The 11,704-nt window shown below is 39.5% G+C and overlaps 1 protein-coding gene across 1 annotated transcript; it reads left to right on the top strand.

Annotated features, from left to right (window-relative positions):
• Positions 1 to 7,142: 7,142 nt before the first annotated feature.
• Positions 7,143 to 11,437, top strand: LOC148024386 (uncharacterized). Its single transcript, XM_087694033.1, has 3 exons — positions 7,143 to 8,799; positions 8,957 to 9,406; positions 9,686 to 11,437. Exons 1-3 carry the CDS (start codon positions 7,351 to 7,353, stop codon positions 10,535 to 10,537), a joined length of 2,751 nt encoding a protein of 916 aa, XP_087550159.1. The 5' UTR covers positions 7,143 to 7,350; the 3' UTR covers positions 10,538 to 11,437.
• Positions 11,438 to 11,704: the final 267 nt, after the last annotated feature.

Raw genomic sequence — 11,704 nt, 5'->3', positions numbered from 1 at the left:
AAAATATGCGATTCATCATATGACTGAATGTAGCTAGTGCATTAGTTAAACCAAAAGGCATAACAAGGAATTCATAATGTCCAAATTGAGTCCTAAATGTAGTTTTGAAAATATCAGATGTATCCAGTCGTACTTGATGGTATCCAAATTTAAGATCTATCTTGATAAATATTGTAGCCCCTTGTAGTTTATCCATGAGGTAGTCTACCCTAGGGATGAGATATCTATTCTTGACAGTGATCTTATTTAGGGTACAATAATCAATGCACATCCTATATGTGTTATTTTTCTTTTTAACTAATAGGACAGGTTCACCAAAAGCAGAACTACTAGGCCTAATAAGTCCTCGGGTTAAGAGTTCTTCAACTTGGATTTGAATTTCTTTCTTTTCAATTTGATTATGTCGATAAGGTGCTTTACATGGTGGTTAAGAACCTGGAATTAAGTATATTTTATGATCTTCAGGACGAGTAGGTGGTAAGCCAGGTGGTAAGTCAGCAACAAAACAATCTTTAAATTGTGAAAGAAATCATGCGTGCCTAGGATGCATCTGGTTTTCCTTAGCTTCAATTTCATTCACCCATATTAAATATAATCTATTACCTTTTCTTAATGCACGTTTAGCCTGTGTGTGACTAAGCAATGGAGAATTATCAAGGGTGTGCATACTATGCAATGTGATTTGTTTCCCATTAAAATGAATCTTCATTGAATGTGTGGAATAATCTGTATCGGGATTATATTTATGACACCAAGGCATTCTGAAGATAATGTCACTAGATTGCAAAGGCACAACTAAGAAATTTATGCGCTCAACATAATCACCAATTTTAATTTCTATGTCATGCACTTCTTGTGTTCCATTGTATCTAGTGCCTAAGAATGCAACCTTGATGCGATAATGAGACAAAACAGTATGTAAATTCAATTCTTTGACCAATTTTGCAGAAATAAAGTCGTGTGTGCTCCCATCATCATGTAAAAAAATCTTTTCTCTACCATGCACAAGACATTTCATCATTAATAAAGAATGAGGATTTGGCATACTTGTAAAGTATCTAAAGTAGTACCGATATCATCATCGTCTTTTGTGAAATCTCGTATTTCTTCATGGTCTTCATCTTCAATCACTGCCAAGTAGTTGATGTGAACAGTTGCCTTTTTGGATTGACAATTCACCGCTACATGCCCAGGTTGATGGCAATTATAGTAGATTATGGATTTGGCTTTGGAAACATTATTGGTAATAGCGGGGAGTTTAGGAATGTTGGGATTTGGCTGGAAAGATGGCTTAGGATTTGGATTTGTGTTTGATGGTAAAAGCAAGGGGTCATGTCCAAGATTTACGGAAAGAAGATGGAACAAAGTGATTTTGATTGAATCTTTGAAACTTAGAATTGAATTGTTTTGTATCAAAGTTACTATTAGTTGGGAATTGTTGTGGTCGCTTCTCTCTTCCTCGAATTTTGTCTTCAGCATCATGGGCCAAAGAAATCGTATCCTTGAGAGTCGTGGCTTGAACATGTTCACTAGTGCACAGATCGGACGCCGTATGCGCACGTAGTGAGTGCCCGAAGGTCCCCAAGAACAAAAGAACTCTACTTTTTCACAAAAAACAAGGAAGAAAGCTTGCATGACATGAAGCAAGAGACTAATTGGGTACAATTTCTCCCCATGCCTTGTGTGAGCACTCCACAAAGCATGTATTTTATATATTATTGATTTTCAAGCTCAAAAATAGCCCACGCTTTAGCTTTTGTGCCACTAAAGAATTAAATCTATTGGGCGCCCAAGGAGTTAGGCGGTATCCAAATACAATGTCCAATACAAATATTTAAATCGTGTGTCCATGCACATACAAAAATAATAAATAAATATCAAGCACTTTAATAAATAAGCACGTCAAAATATTGGCGCCATGCCTATTGAAAATAATTTGAATACACGCTATCCTCCAATGCTTCCCAATGGCAGCGCTGCTTACTCTACACATCAACTGAAGCATTCACAATTGTTAGAAAAATAATATAATTAAACTGACAAAAGCAATTACCTAGCAGTCTTCAACTACAAAATAAATAAATTGGTTAGAACTCAATCCTAACCTTAATTTATTACGAGTGCACACTCTAAACTCATAAATGTTTATTAATTTAAATATGTATTTTGCGGAATCGCCTGCTATGGAATCACCCACTTGCACATTAAATTTACAAGATGCCCGAAAAGGATAGGCGTCCCCATCGACTTTTCGCACAAAGAATTCACCTTGTGTATGAGCCCCGGTAATAAAATTTTACGAAATCCACCACAAAACCTCACGGAATCCACCATGGAATATGCCTCCTGGCATCATACCCCCAGAATTGGTGTACAGATCGGACGCCGTATGCGCGTGTAGTGAGCGTCGGAAGGTCCCCAAGAACAAAAGAACTCTACTTTTGCACAAAAAAACAAGGAAGAAAGCTTGCACGACATGAAGCAAGAGACTAATTGGGTACAATTTTCTCCCGTGCCTTGTGTGAGCGCTCCACAAAGCATATATTTTATATATTATTGATCTTCAAGCTCAAAAATAGCCCCAATTAGCACGCTTTAGCTTTTGTGTTTGCTTTTGTCCCACTAAAGAATTAAAGCTATTGGGCGCCCAAGGAGTTAGACAGTACCCAAATACAATGTCCAATACAAATATTTAAATCGTGTGTCCATGCGCATACAAAAATAATAAATAAATATCAAGCGCTTTAATAAATAAGCGCGTCAAAATATTGGCGCCATGCCTAAGATACACGCCCATAAAAAATTGAAAATAATTTGAATACACGCTATCCTCCAATGCTTCCTAATGCCACCGTTGCTTGCTCTACACATCAACTGAAGCATTCACAATTGTTAGAAAAATAATGCAATTAAACCGACAAAACTGAATACCTAGCAGTCTTCAGCTACAAAATAAATAAATTGGTTAGAACTCAATCCTAACCTTAATTTATTACGAGTGCGCACTCTAAACTCATAAACGTTTATTAATTTAAATATGTATTTTGTGGAATTACCCGCTATGGAATCACCCACTTGCACATTAAATTTACAAGACGCCCAAAAAGGATAGGCTTCCCCATCGACTTTTCGCATAAAGAATTCACCTTGTGTATGAGCCCCGGTAATATAGTTTAACGGAATCCACCGTGGAATATGCCTCGTGGCTCTGATACCATTGGTGCACAGATCGGACGCTGTATGCGCGTGTAGTGAGCGCCGGAAGGTCCCCAAGAACAAAAGAACTCTACTTTTGCACAAAAAACAAGGAAGAAAGCTTGCACGACATGAAGCAAGAGACTAATTGGGTACAATTTTCTCCCATGCCTTGTGTGAGTACTCCACAAAGCATGTATTTTATATATTATTGATCTTCAAGCTCAAAAATAGCCCAATTTACAATTAGCACGCTTTAGCTTTTGTGTTTGCTTTTGTGCCACTAAAGAATTAAAGCTATTGGGCGCCCAAGGAGTTAGGCGGTACCCAAATCCAATGTCCAATACAAATATTTAAATCGTGCGTCCATGCGCATACAAAAATAATAAATAAATATCAAGTGCTTTAATAAATAAGTGCGTCAAAATATTGGTGCCATACCTAAGATGCGCGCCCATCAAAAATTGAAAATAATTTGAATACACACTATCCTCCAATGCTTCCCAATGCCACCGCTGCTTGCTCTACACATCAACTAAAGCATTCACAATTGTTAGAAAAATAATACAATTAAATCGACAAAAGTGAATACCTAGCAATCTTCAGCTACAAAATAAAAAATTGGTTAGAACTCAATCCTAACCTTAATTGATTACGAGTGCGCACTCCAAACTCATAAACGTTTATTAATTTAAATATGTATTTTCCGGAATCACCCACTATGGAATCACCCACTTGCACATTAAATGAACAAGATGCTCGAAAAGAATAGACATCCCCATCGACTTTTCGCACAAAGAATTCACCTTGTGTATGAGCCCCGGTAATAAAATTTTACGGAATCCACCGCAAAACCTCACAGAATCCACCGTGGAATATGCCTCCTGGCATCATTCACTTCCACATAGAAGTGACCAAGCAAACCAGACATAAACTTGTGCTTATGGATCGCCTCAGATACATCTTCGAGCATTCGAAGTTGCAATAAGGCATTCCAGAAACGCTCGGTATATTGTGAAATAGACTCACGATCTCTTTCTTGCAGAAGATCCCACTATTTTATTACTTTTTCGTGGAATTGAGGTAAAAGAAAATTCTACAAAAATTTCTTTTAAAAAGCCTCCCAAGTAGTAGGACAATCAATACTTTTGCGGACAACAGTCCACCATAGTGATGCTCTGTCCACTATATGATTAGTGACACACTTGAGTTTGTCTTTTTCGACATACTGTTCTTCATGGAAATAATCATCAAACTGACTGATAAAAGCGAAAACAGTCTTTCCATCACATAACCCACTAAAAGTACGAAATTTAAAATTTATTTTACTTATCTTGGCTTCTTTCCGAATAGATTATTGTGCTTCGAGTGTCGCATGATCGTGCGTCGTATAACATCTTTGGGTTGCGGTCCATCTTGATCGGCAGTAGATCGTTGAAGAGTGGCCAATTGAGCTTGCAAAGTTTGACGTGCTCTTCATTCCTCTTGAAGTTGTATCATAATTAGATCCAGTTTTTGCTCCATCATTGGTTCCGATAAGTCACCTTCGGCCATAAAATCTTCCATATTTTAATCGGTCATCCTGCAAAATTTCAAACAACCTCACACACTCGAAATCTTGTTAGTGGGATGAGCGTAGCTCAAAGTCGGGTTTACAAGGCTTGTTTCTTTTTTTTAAAATGGCTTTTTGCGATCTTTCTTCTTTGCAGATACAGAAGTTGATGAAATTCTTCTTCCAAGTGGAAAATATACTATGCGTGTCAGTTTGCTTTGCTCGAAACTATCTTTGTCAGAGTGCAAATACGAACAGGGGCTTGCAGAAGGTTTGAAACGGTTTCATAATTACTTCGGTGTGAACACCCTCTATGGGAAGGTTTAAGATTGAAATTTTAAAGCTCTAGAAAGCTTAGAAACTTTAAGCTTTAGCTTTGAAGGCAAAAGCTTTAACCAAATCAAATTACTACGACAGGACGAGAGGATGTTGACATCAACATTGTCACCAAGGCGTACATGCTGCCGCCACGATCGTTGAAAATTATGGGCTAAAGCTACTTTCTTAAAGCTTATTAAGCTTTTATGATTAAGTTGACTTATCTCTCTTCTCTGCTACTCTGAGGAAAAAATGTATTGATGAAGAAGCTTCCCGGGTGGTCCTCCGTCAACAGAGATTGGTCCTTTGTGATCCAACAGCACAGCAGGGGGTTCTTCACTGCGCCAGAAACACACTGGTATTGACGGATTGGATTGACTGTAGAAATTGTTTGTTCCAGAAGCTTCGCCTTTATGCGAGATAGTAAATTATTGGAAGATCTTGATCTCAACTTCGCTCTGATACCATTAGTGTGTAAATCAGATGCTGGATGCGTACGTAGCGAGCACCGGAAGGTCTCGAAGAACAAAGAACTCTACTTTAAGCTCAAAAATCAAGAGAATAGGCTTGCACGACATGAAGCAAAAAGACCAATTGGGTACAATCTCCCCGCATGCCTTGTGTGAGCACTCCACAAGGCATGTATTTATAATTTTATTCATCTCAAAACTCAAAAATAGCCCAATTTTACAATTAGCATACTTTAGCTTTTGTGTTTGCTTTTGTCCAAATAAAGAATAAAGCAGTTGGGCATCCCAAGAGTCAGGATGTGCCCAAATACAATGTCCAATAATGAATATTTAAACTATGCGTCCATGCACATACAAAATAATAAATATGTGTCAAGTGCTTCAATAAATAAGCGCGCCTAAATAAATATTAGCACCACGCCTTAAATGATAAGATGCACACCCATCAAAAATGATAATTTCTTCTAGGTAACTTGGATACATGCTATCGCCTAGTGCTTCCCAATGCCAACGCCGCCTACTCTACACATAACTGAAGCATTTACAATCGTTAGAAAATAATAAAATTAAACCGACAAAAGTGAATACCTAGCAGTCTTCAACTACAAAATAAATAAATAGGTTGGAACTCTATCCTAACCTTAATTCAATACAAGTGCGTACTCTAAACTCATAAACGTCCATTAATTTAAATATGTATTTTGCGAAATAACCCACTATGAAATCACCCACATGCATATTAAATTAATGTGACGTCCGAAAAGGACAAGCGTCTCCGTCAACTTTTCGCACAAAGATTCCACCTTGTGTATGAGCCTTGGCAAATAATATAGTTTTACGGAATCCACCACAAAAGCTCACAGAATCCACCGTGGAATATGTCTCCTAGCATCAATACCTTCTATCCAATTGAAGCTAAGATGGAGCGATGAAACAAACTTGCTGGCTCTATGAGAGACTTATAGTGTAACTTGCATATGGATCCTTCTACATGCCTTTTTCCTTCATTTTCGCTTCATAACAACACAAGAAATATTAAAGAAATTCCCACTATACATCATCCCACACTGTGAATAACAATACATGAGCTTTTATGAGGGAGCATTATTGCATACCTAGCTAGGTGCGGTTGGGCTAGTCCCCCCTTGCCTCCAACCGTTCCTTTGCTAGGTATGTGGTGCATGTGGAGCAAAAGCTCATGATGATCAACACTAAAGGGAAAAACAAGGTAAAAGAGCCCCTTTATCCACATGGGAAAGTGTCAAAGGCTTCTTGTGAAAGAAGTAACTTATGCACATTTTCAAGGATTCTTACTTAGAGACATTGCCATTCAAACGGACAAGCTTAAGCTTGCTACTTAATGGATGGATTGAATATACATACATACATATATATATATGTATACATATACATACAACATGTATGTATGTATGTATGTATGTGTGTATATGTATGTACATGTATGTATGTATGTATGTATGTATGTATGTATGTATGTATATATGTATATGTATGTATGTATGTATATGTATATGTATATATGGTGGTTTGACCTGCCCAAATATGTTAAGCTCTAAAGGCTATTAGAGAAATGGGAGTGTGTTAGACTCGAAGGCTTTTGGGACGTGACAGGCACATGCTCTCCATGACTACTATAATGGCATCGTTGCACTTTTTCCCTGTCGTGCTTCGTGGAGATCATCAATTCAATCCAATATGGAGGCCCTCTGCAGGCGCGGTTGATACAGCCATTGCTCGTCTGATCTCGTCTTTGCATGTGCAGGCTAATTGCAGCTGCTGCACTACTGTCATCGCATGGCTTCTCTCCAATGGATCCAGTCTCCTTTGCCCAAGCAGTCCATAGACCTCACCTCGATCCCGATCAATGTCCCCGCCAGAGGTAACCATCCGAGACTCGAGGAGCCATTCCTCACCTGCAAAACTGATCACAGGGTGTCTCTCCTCCATCAGTCCTCACACAAAGGGTCGTCGTCGTCGTCGTCGTCATCATCATCATCATATGGCCGGTCCATTAATGGCCTCGGGTATGAGCTATGTGCTCTGCCCCCCAAGAAGCTCAGAAAGCTGCTTGGCACCGTCTCAGACGGTGTCCATGTCTTCCCTTGCGTCGAGGCAATTGGGACGGCCGACGACAACGATGGCCTCGATGACCCTAAGCATGGATTCCCTTCATCAGAAGAGCCTTCGAGCAGGAAACGGCCCTGGCTGATGAGCACTCTCAAGTGGGGAGTCTCTGTTCCAGCAATAGCTAGTGGAGGTTTTCTCGGGTTACGAGAGATTTACAGGAGAATCACTGGACCCAATTTGGATTGCACTGGAAACTTGGGTGGTGCTGGAGGTGATGGTAGTGGCAATGGACATGGTGGCAGTGGCCCTGGAGGTGACAATTTCGGGTATGGGGACTCGGCCACAGATGATCAATACTTTGGTTCAATCGACATTAGTGCATCAGAACAGGATGAAGAGGAAGAGGGACGATGCCCAACATTGCAGAGCAGGCCGGTTATCTACCCTATGGAGCAAGATATTGAAGCTGATCCAAGACAGTTTATACTGAACTCTGGCAATGTTGATTATGCTGTATCAGAAGAAAATATAGAAAATTTGGGTGAACAAATTGAAAAAAACAACAGGCAAAGAAAATCAGGATTTGTAGACAAGCATAGGGATCCTTACTTCGAGCGCATTGGGGAAGATCTTAGAAAGATCATCAACTCATCTTTCTCCAAGTTCAGTAAACTTTTTTTGTATGGAAAATCAGATAATCATATCATGAGTGGTGATCAAATGAATCAGCCAGGCCATATAGCAGTTCAGCATCATCAGGATGATAATATGCCACGTGAGGCGTGTGATCTGAATGTAGTTTCAGAGACTGAAGGCTCACCACAGCAGGATACTGTATCTGTGCTTTTGACTGAGAAACTAGAAAGTCTGAAGTTAGATCCTGAAGGCGTGGATTATGTCAATGAATCTGGGAGTCCAAGAATATCTGTATCAGGAAATGTAACCTGTGCTTCAGTGCAGCTGGAATCAGCAGCTAAACAGTTGCATGATCTGTTTGTTTGGCTTGCTGGGCTTGTTTGCTCTGTAGTAGCAAGTAACTCAGCTTGTGCGAAAGTATCAGATGAAAAGAAGCTGGTAGAGCAGAAATTGGAGAACTTGGCAAATGAGGCTGTTGCAAAGGCTTTTAAACAGATGACTGAGATTGATGGAGTTTCAGTGCCAGCAACAGGGTTGTATGTGAGTATTAGAACAGATTTGGAATGTTTTTATCATTAAATGTGTAAAATCATGAGCATTCTACAATGAGAAAATACCGTCTTGTTTGCAGTTTACTTCTTCATAACTAGTAAACGTATTGAATTGGTTTATCTCTGTTCCTAATTGCTGATTGTAGGCAGAAACTTTAAGGCGACTGCAACAGGAGGCCTTCTCTGATTTGCTGAAGCTAAAGGAGAAACTTGAGAATTTAGAGCAGTCAGTCTGGATGCAGAATTTAGAAGGTGCAAGCACTCGTTTCAAGGGAGAGGTGAAGGCTGGAACTGCTTTTGTTATAACAGATGAGAGTAGCAGCAGACATTCACGCAGCTCCTTGGAACAAGCAGGGATGCAAACTGGCCTTGACGTCAAATTAACGTTTGAGACTCCATTCAGGGAGAAGGATCTATTAATTACAAAGTGTGTTGCTGGCCAGGGAAGCAGTGTGGGTGATGACAGAGCTCTTGGAGGACCTATTGCTTTAGGGAAAGTACATTACTTAGCCCATGTGAATAATGAAGTGTCTTTTTCTTTTATACCCTTTGGTGCAGAGGGCAAAGACGTGACTGAAGTGATCAATCCCTTAGAGGTAAGACAACATTACTTGATCATAGACTGCAGGGGATGTCTTTAAAGTTCGTACTACTACGACTATATTGACGTCTCTTCACATTCCATTTGTGCTACCCTGGTCTATCCCATGCATCCATTAAAGTTACTCAAGTAATCAGTTAGTGGAGGCAGGCATAAGAGGAATTAGGCTTGTTTTGTTGTTGCCTCTTACTAATTACCGGGAACATAATAGCTTGATTCTATTCATGGACAGAACAAGCAGAACTTATCATGTTTGTGGCCCTGTCGTGTGCAGGACCAGGGCCTTACGGTTTACTCCAGCCATGGACCTGCATTATTCAATCATTGCAGAGGGTCAGCACTTGGGACCACTGTTAGTGGCTCAAAATTTTCACTCTCCCTTGCAGAATATATTTCGGGTTGGGGAAACCAGATTTCTTCTTCAGGAACTGTTCCAACTGAGACTGATCCCCTTTGTCTCAGCACTCTGGTCCAGTTTGTGCTTCAGCCATTAGAGGGTCTGAAATTCTCCATCTCTGGTTTAAATCAATATTGGCCAAGCCCACCGCTTCCATCTTCTGTGGGCCTGCATTGGAGTGAGATGGGGCCTCTTGTTATTCCCAAGTTAAACTCTCTCCATGCAAGCAGGTCAACTGTAACATCAGCGAGCAGCCCACTCTCTCATGCTACTAGCTTTAAATCCAACTGGGGTGTCCATGATTCAGATTATGGTATGGATGCATTGAATGGCAAGGGAACCTCTCTGCTATCTGTGGCAGTAGCCAGTGAGTTCTGCTTCAAGCATTGCAGCCTCGGCGCCTGGGCACAAGTTGAACAGGGAGACTGGATTCAGGAGCCAGACCAGAAAAATTTTCAATGGGCTTTGGACTTTGCAAAGACAACAGGGAACCATGTTTGTTGGGGAGCCAGTGTAGGTGGCTCAAGGCCTGACTTTTGGAGCATGGCAGCAAATGATCAAGATAACTATCCAGATTATGGACATTCTTATGGTTCACAATTTCACATGGAAGCTTTTCTAAGGTTGAATTGTCACAGTGGTTTTACCATCCAGCCTGGATTGCTTTATGTAATGAATAAGCATTCCTGCACACCTGCGTTCATTGTGCGAACAAGCTGGTCACTCTAAGGTAGCAAAGTTTTGACCTTTGAGGATAGGAAAACGATGTTGCTAGTGAATGATAGTTTAATATGCGAGTGCTTGTTTGATGTGGGAGATCAAATCACCTAAAGATAGGAAATGTGATGTTGATATTGGTGAGAGATACAGAATGGGGTAGCCTTCACTGATTTATCTCATGGCAAGGAGCTGAATTTTGTCAGTTCATGTGGCCTTACTGGGATGGTGAGATCCATGAGTGTGGTTTACATGTGGTCATGCCTCACATTAACAGCACAAACATAATGTTATTGTCTCTAAATCCATTATGGTTGGGAGATCTCCGTTGGTAGAGGCCTCTGAACTTCAAAAATTCAAATTATCCTTTCAATTGATGCATGCAAATCTTGTGAAGAAATTAACACACACAGCACATCATTGTCTGAAGTTCCTCCAACATGCTAGACTGTTCAATTCTTCTCGAGCTGTTCAACAATTGGTTATCGCAGGCTGCAAGCTGGATAGATACATTCAGGAGTTGCATTTGGATCTGAATAGCCAGAGATTGATCAATGTGAAGGTAGATTGATGTTTCTTACATTTACATTGAAAGTGGTATTTCTTACTAACAGACAAGTCACAGATGGTACAAGGTAGGAGAGGTCATTAGCCTCGTACAATTGTCACAGGTCATATTCTTTACTTGAATGCTTCTGTCTACATTTGTCACAGGAGACATAAGATCAGTTGTATTCTTTTCTCGGCATTTCTGCTACTAGCTTTAACCTCTGTCCATCCATTTGCAACTGTACTTTTACTTCTGTGGTACCTGAAGTCTCTATGTATTAGTTCTGTACATGTTAGTCCAATCTATTGCTTATACCCCAAAATAGTTGTATGATGAGATTTAAATTTGTACGGCTTCGACTATATACCATACTTTATATATATGTATGTATGTGCATGCTAAAGGGAAAAAGGGTATGTTATATTTTTTTTAATAGTGTTTGTACATTTTTAAATACTTTTTAGTTTTAAAATATTTTAGTTTATGTATTTCAAAAAATATTTTGTTTTAGTTTTTAATCTTTTATTATTAATCGTGTTATTTTGAGATAAAACTTAATCATTAGAATTGTAAGTAGTTTCTTAATATTAATAATTTTTCTTTCTTTCTTAAAAATTTAAGACATGTAC

Source organism: Lygodium microphyllum, chromosome 15, assembly GCF_053477565.2.
Source record: "Lygodium microphyllum isolate KBCC chromosome 15, Lygodium_microphyllum_v1.1.10, whole genome shotgun sequence".
Classification (NCBI taxonomy): Eukaryota; Viridiplantae; Streptophyta; class Polypodiopsida; order Schizaeales; family Lygodiaceae; genus Lygodium; species Lygodium microphyllum.
This window is presented reverse-complemented; position numbering and strand designations above follow the sequence as displayed.

Excerpts from the sequence above, each read along its gene's own strand:
- LOC148024386 (XM_087694033.1), top strand. The coding sequence starts at position 7,351 with ATGGCTTCTCTCCAATGGATCCAGTCTCCTTTGCCCAAGCAGTCCATA. Across the intron at positions 8,800-8,956 it reads TGCCAGCAACAGGGTTGTAT|GCAGAAACTTTAAGGCGACT; the intron begins GTGAGTATTAGA and ends TGCTGATTGTAG. Across the intron at positions 9,407-9,685 it reads AAGTGATCAATCCCTTAGAG|GACCAGGGCCTTACGGTTTA; the intron begins GTAAGACAACAT and ends TGTCGTGTGCAG.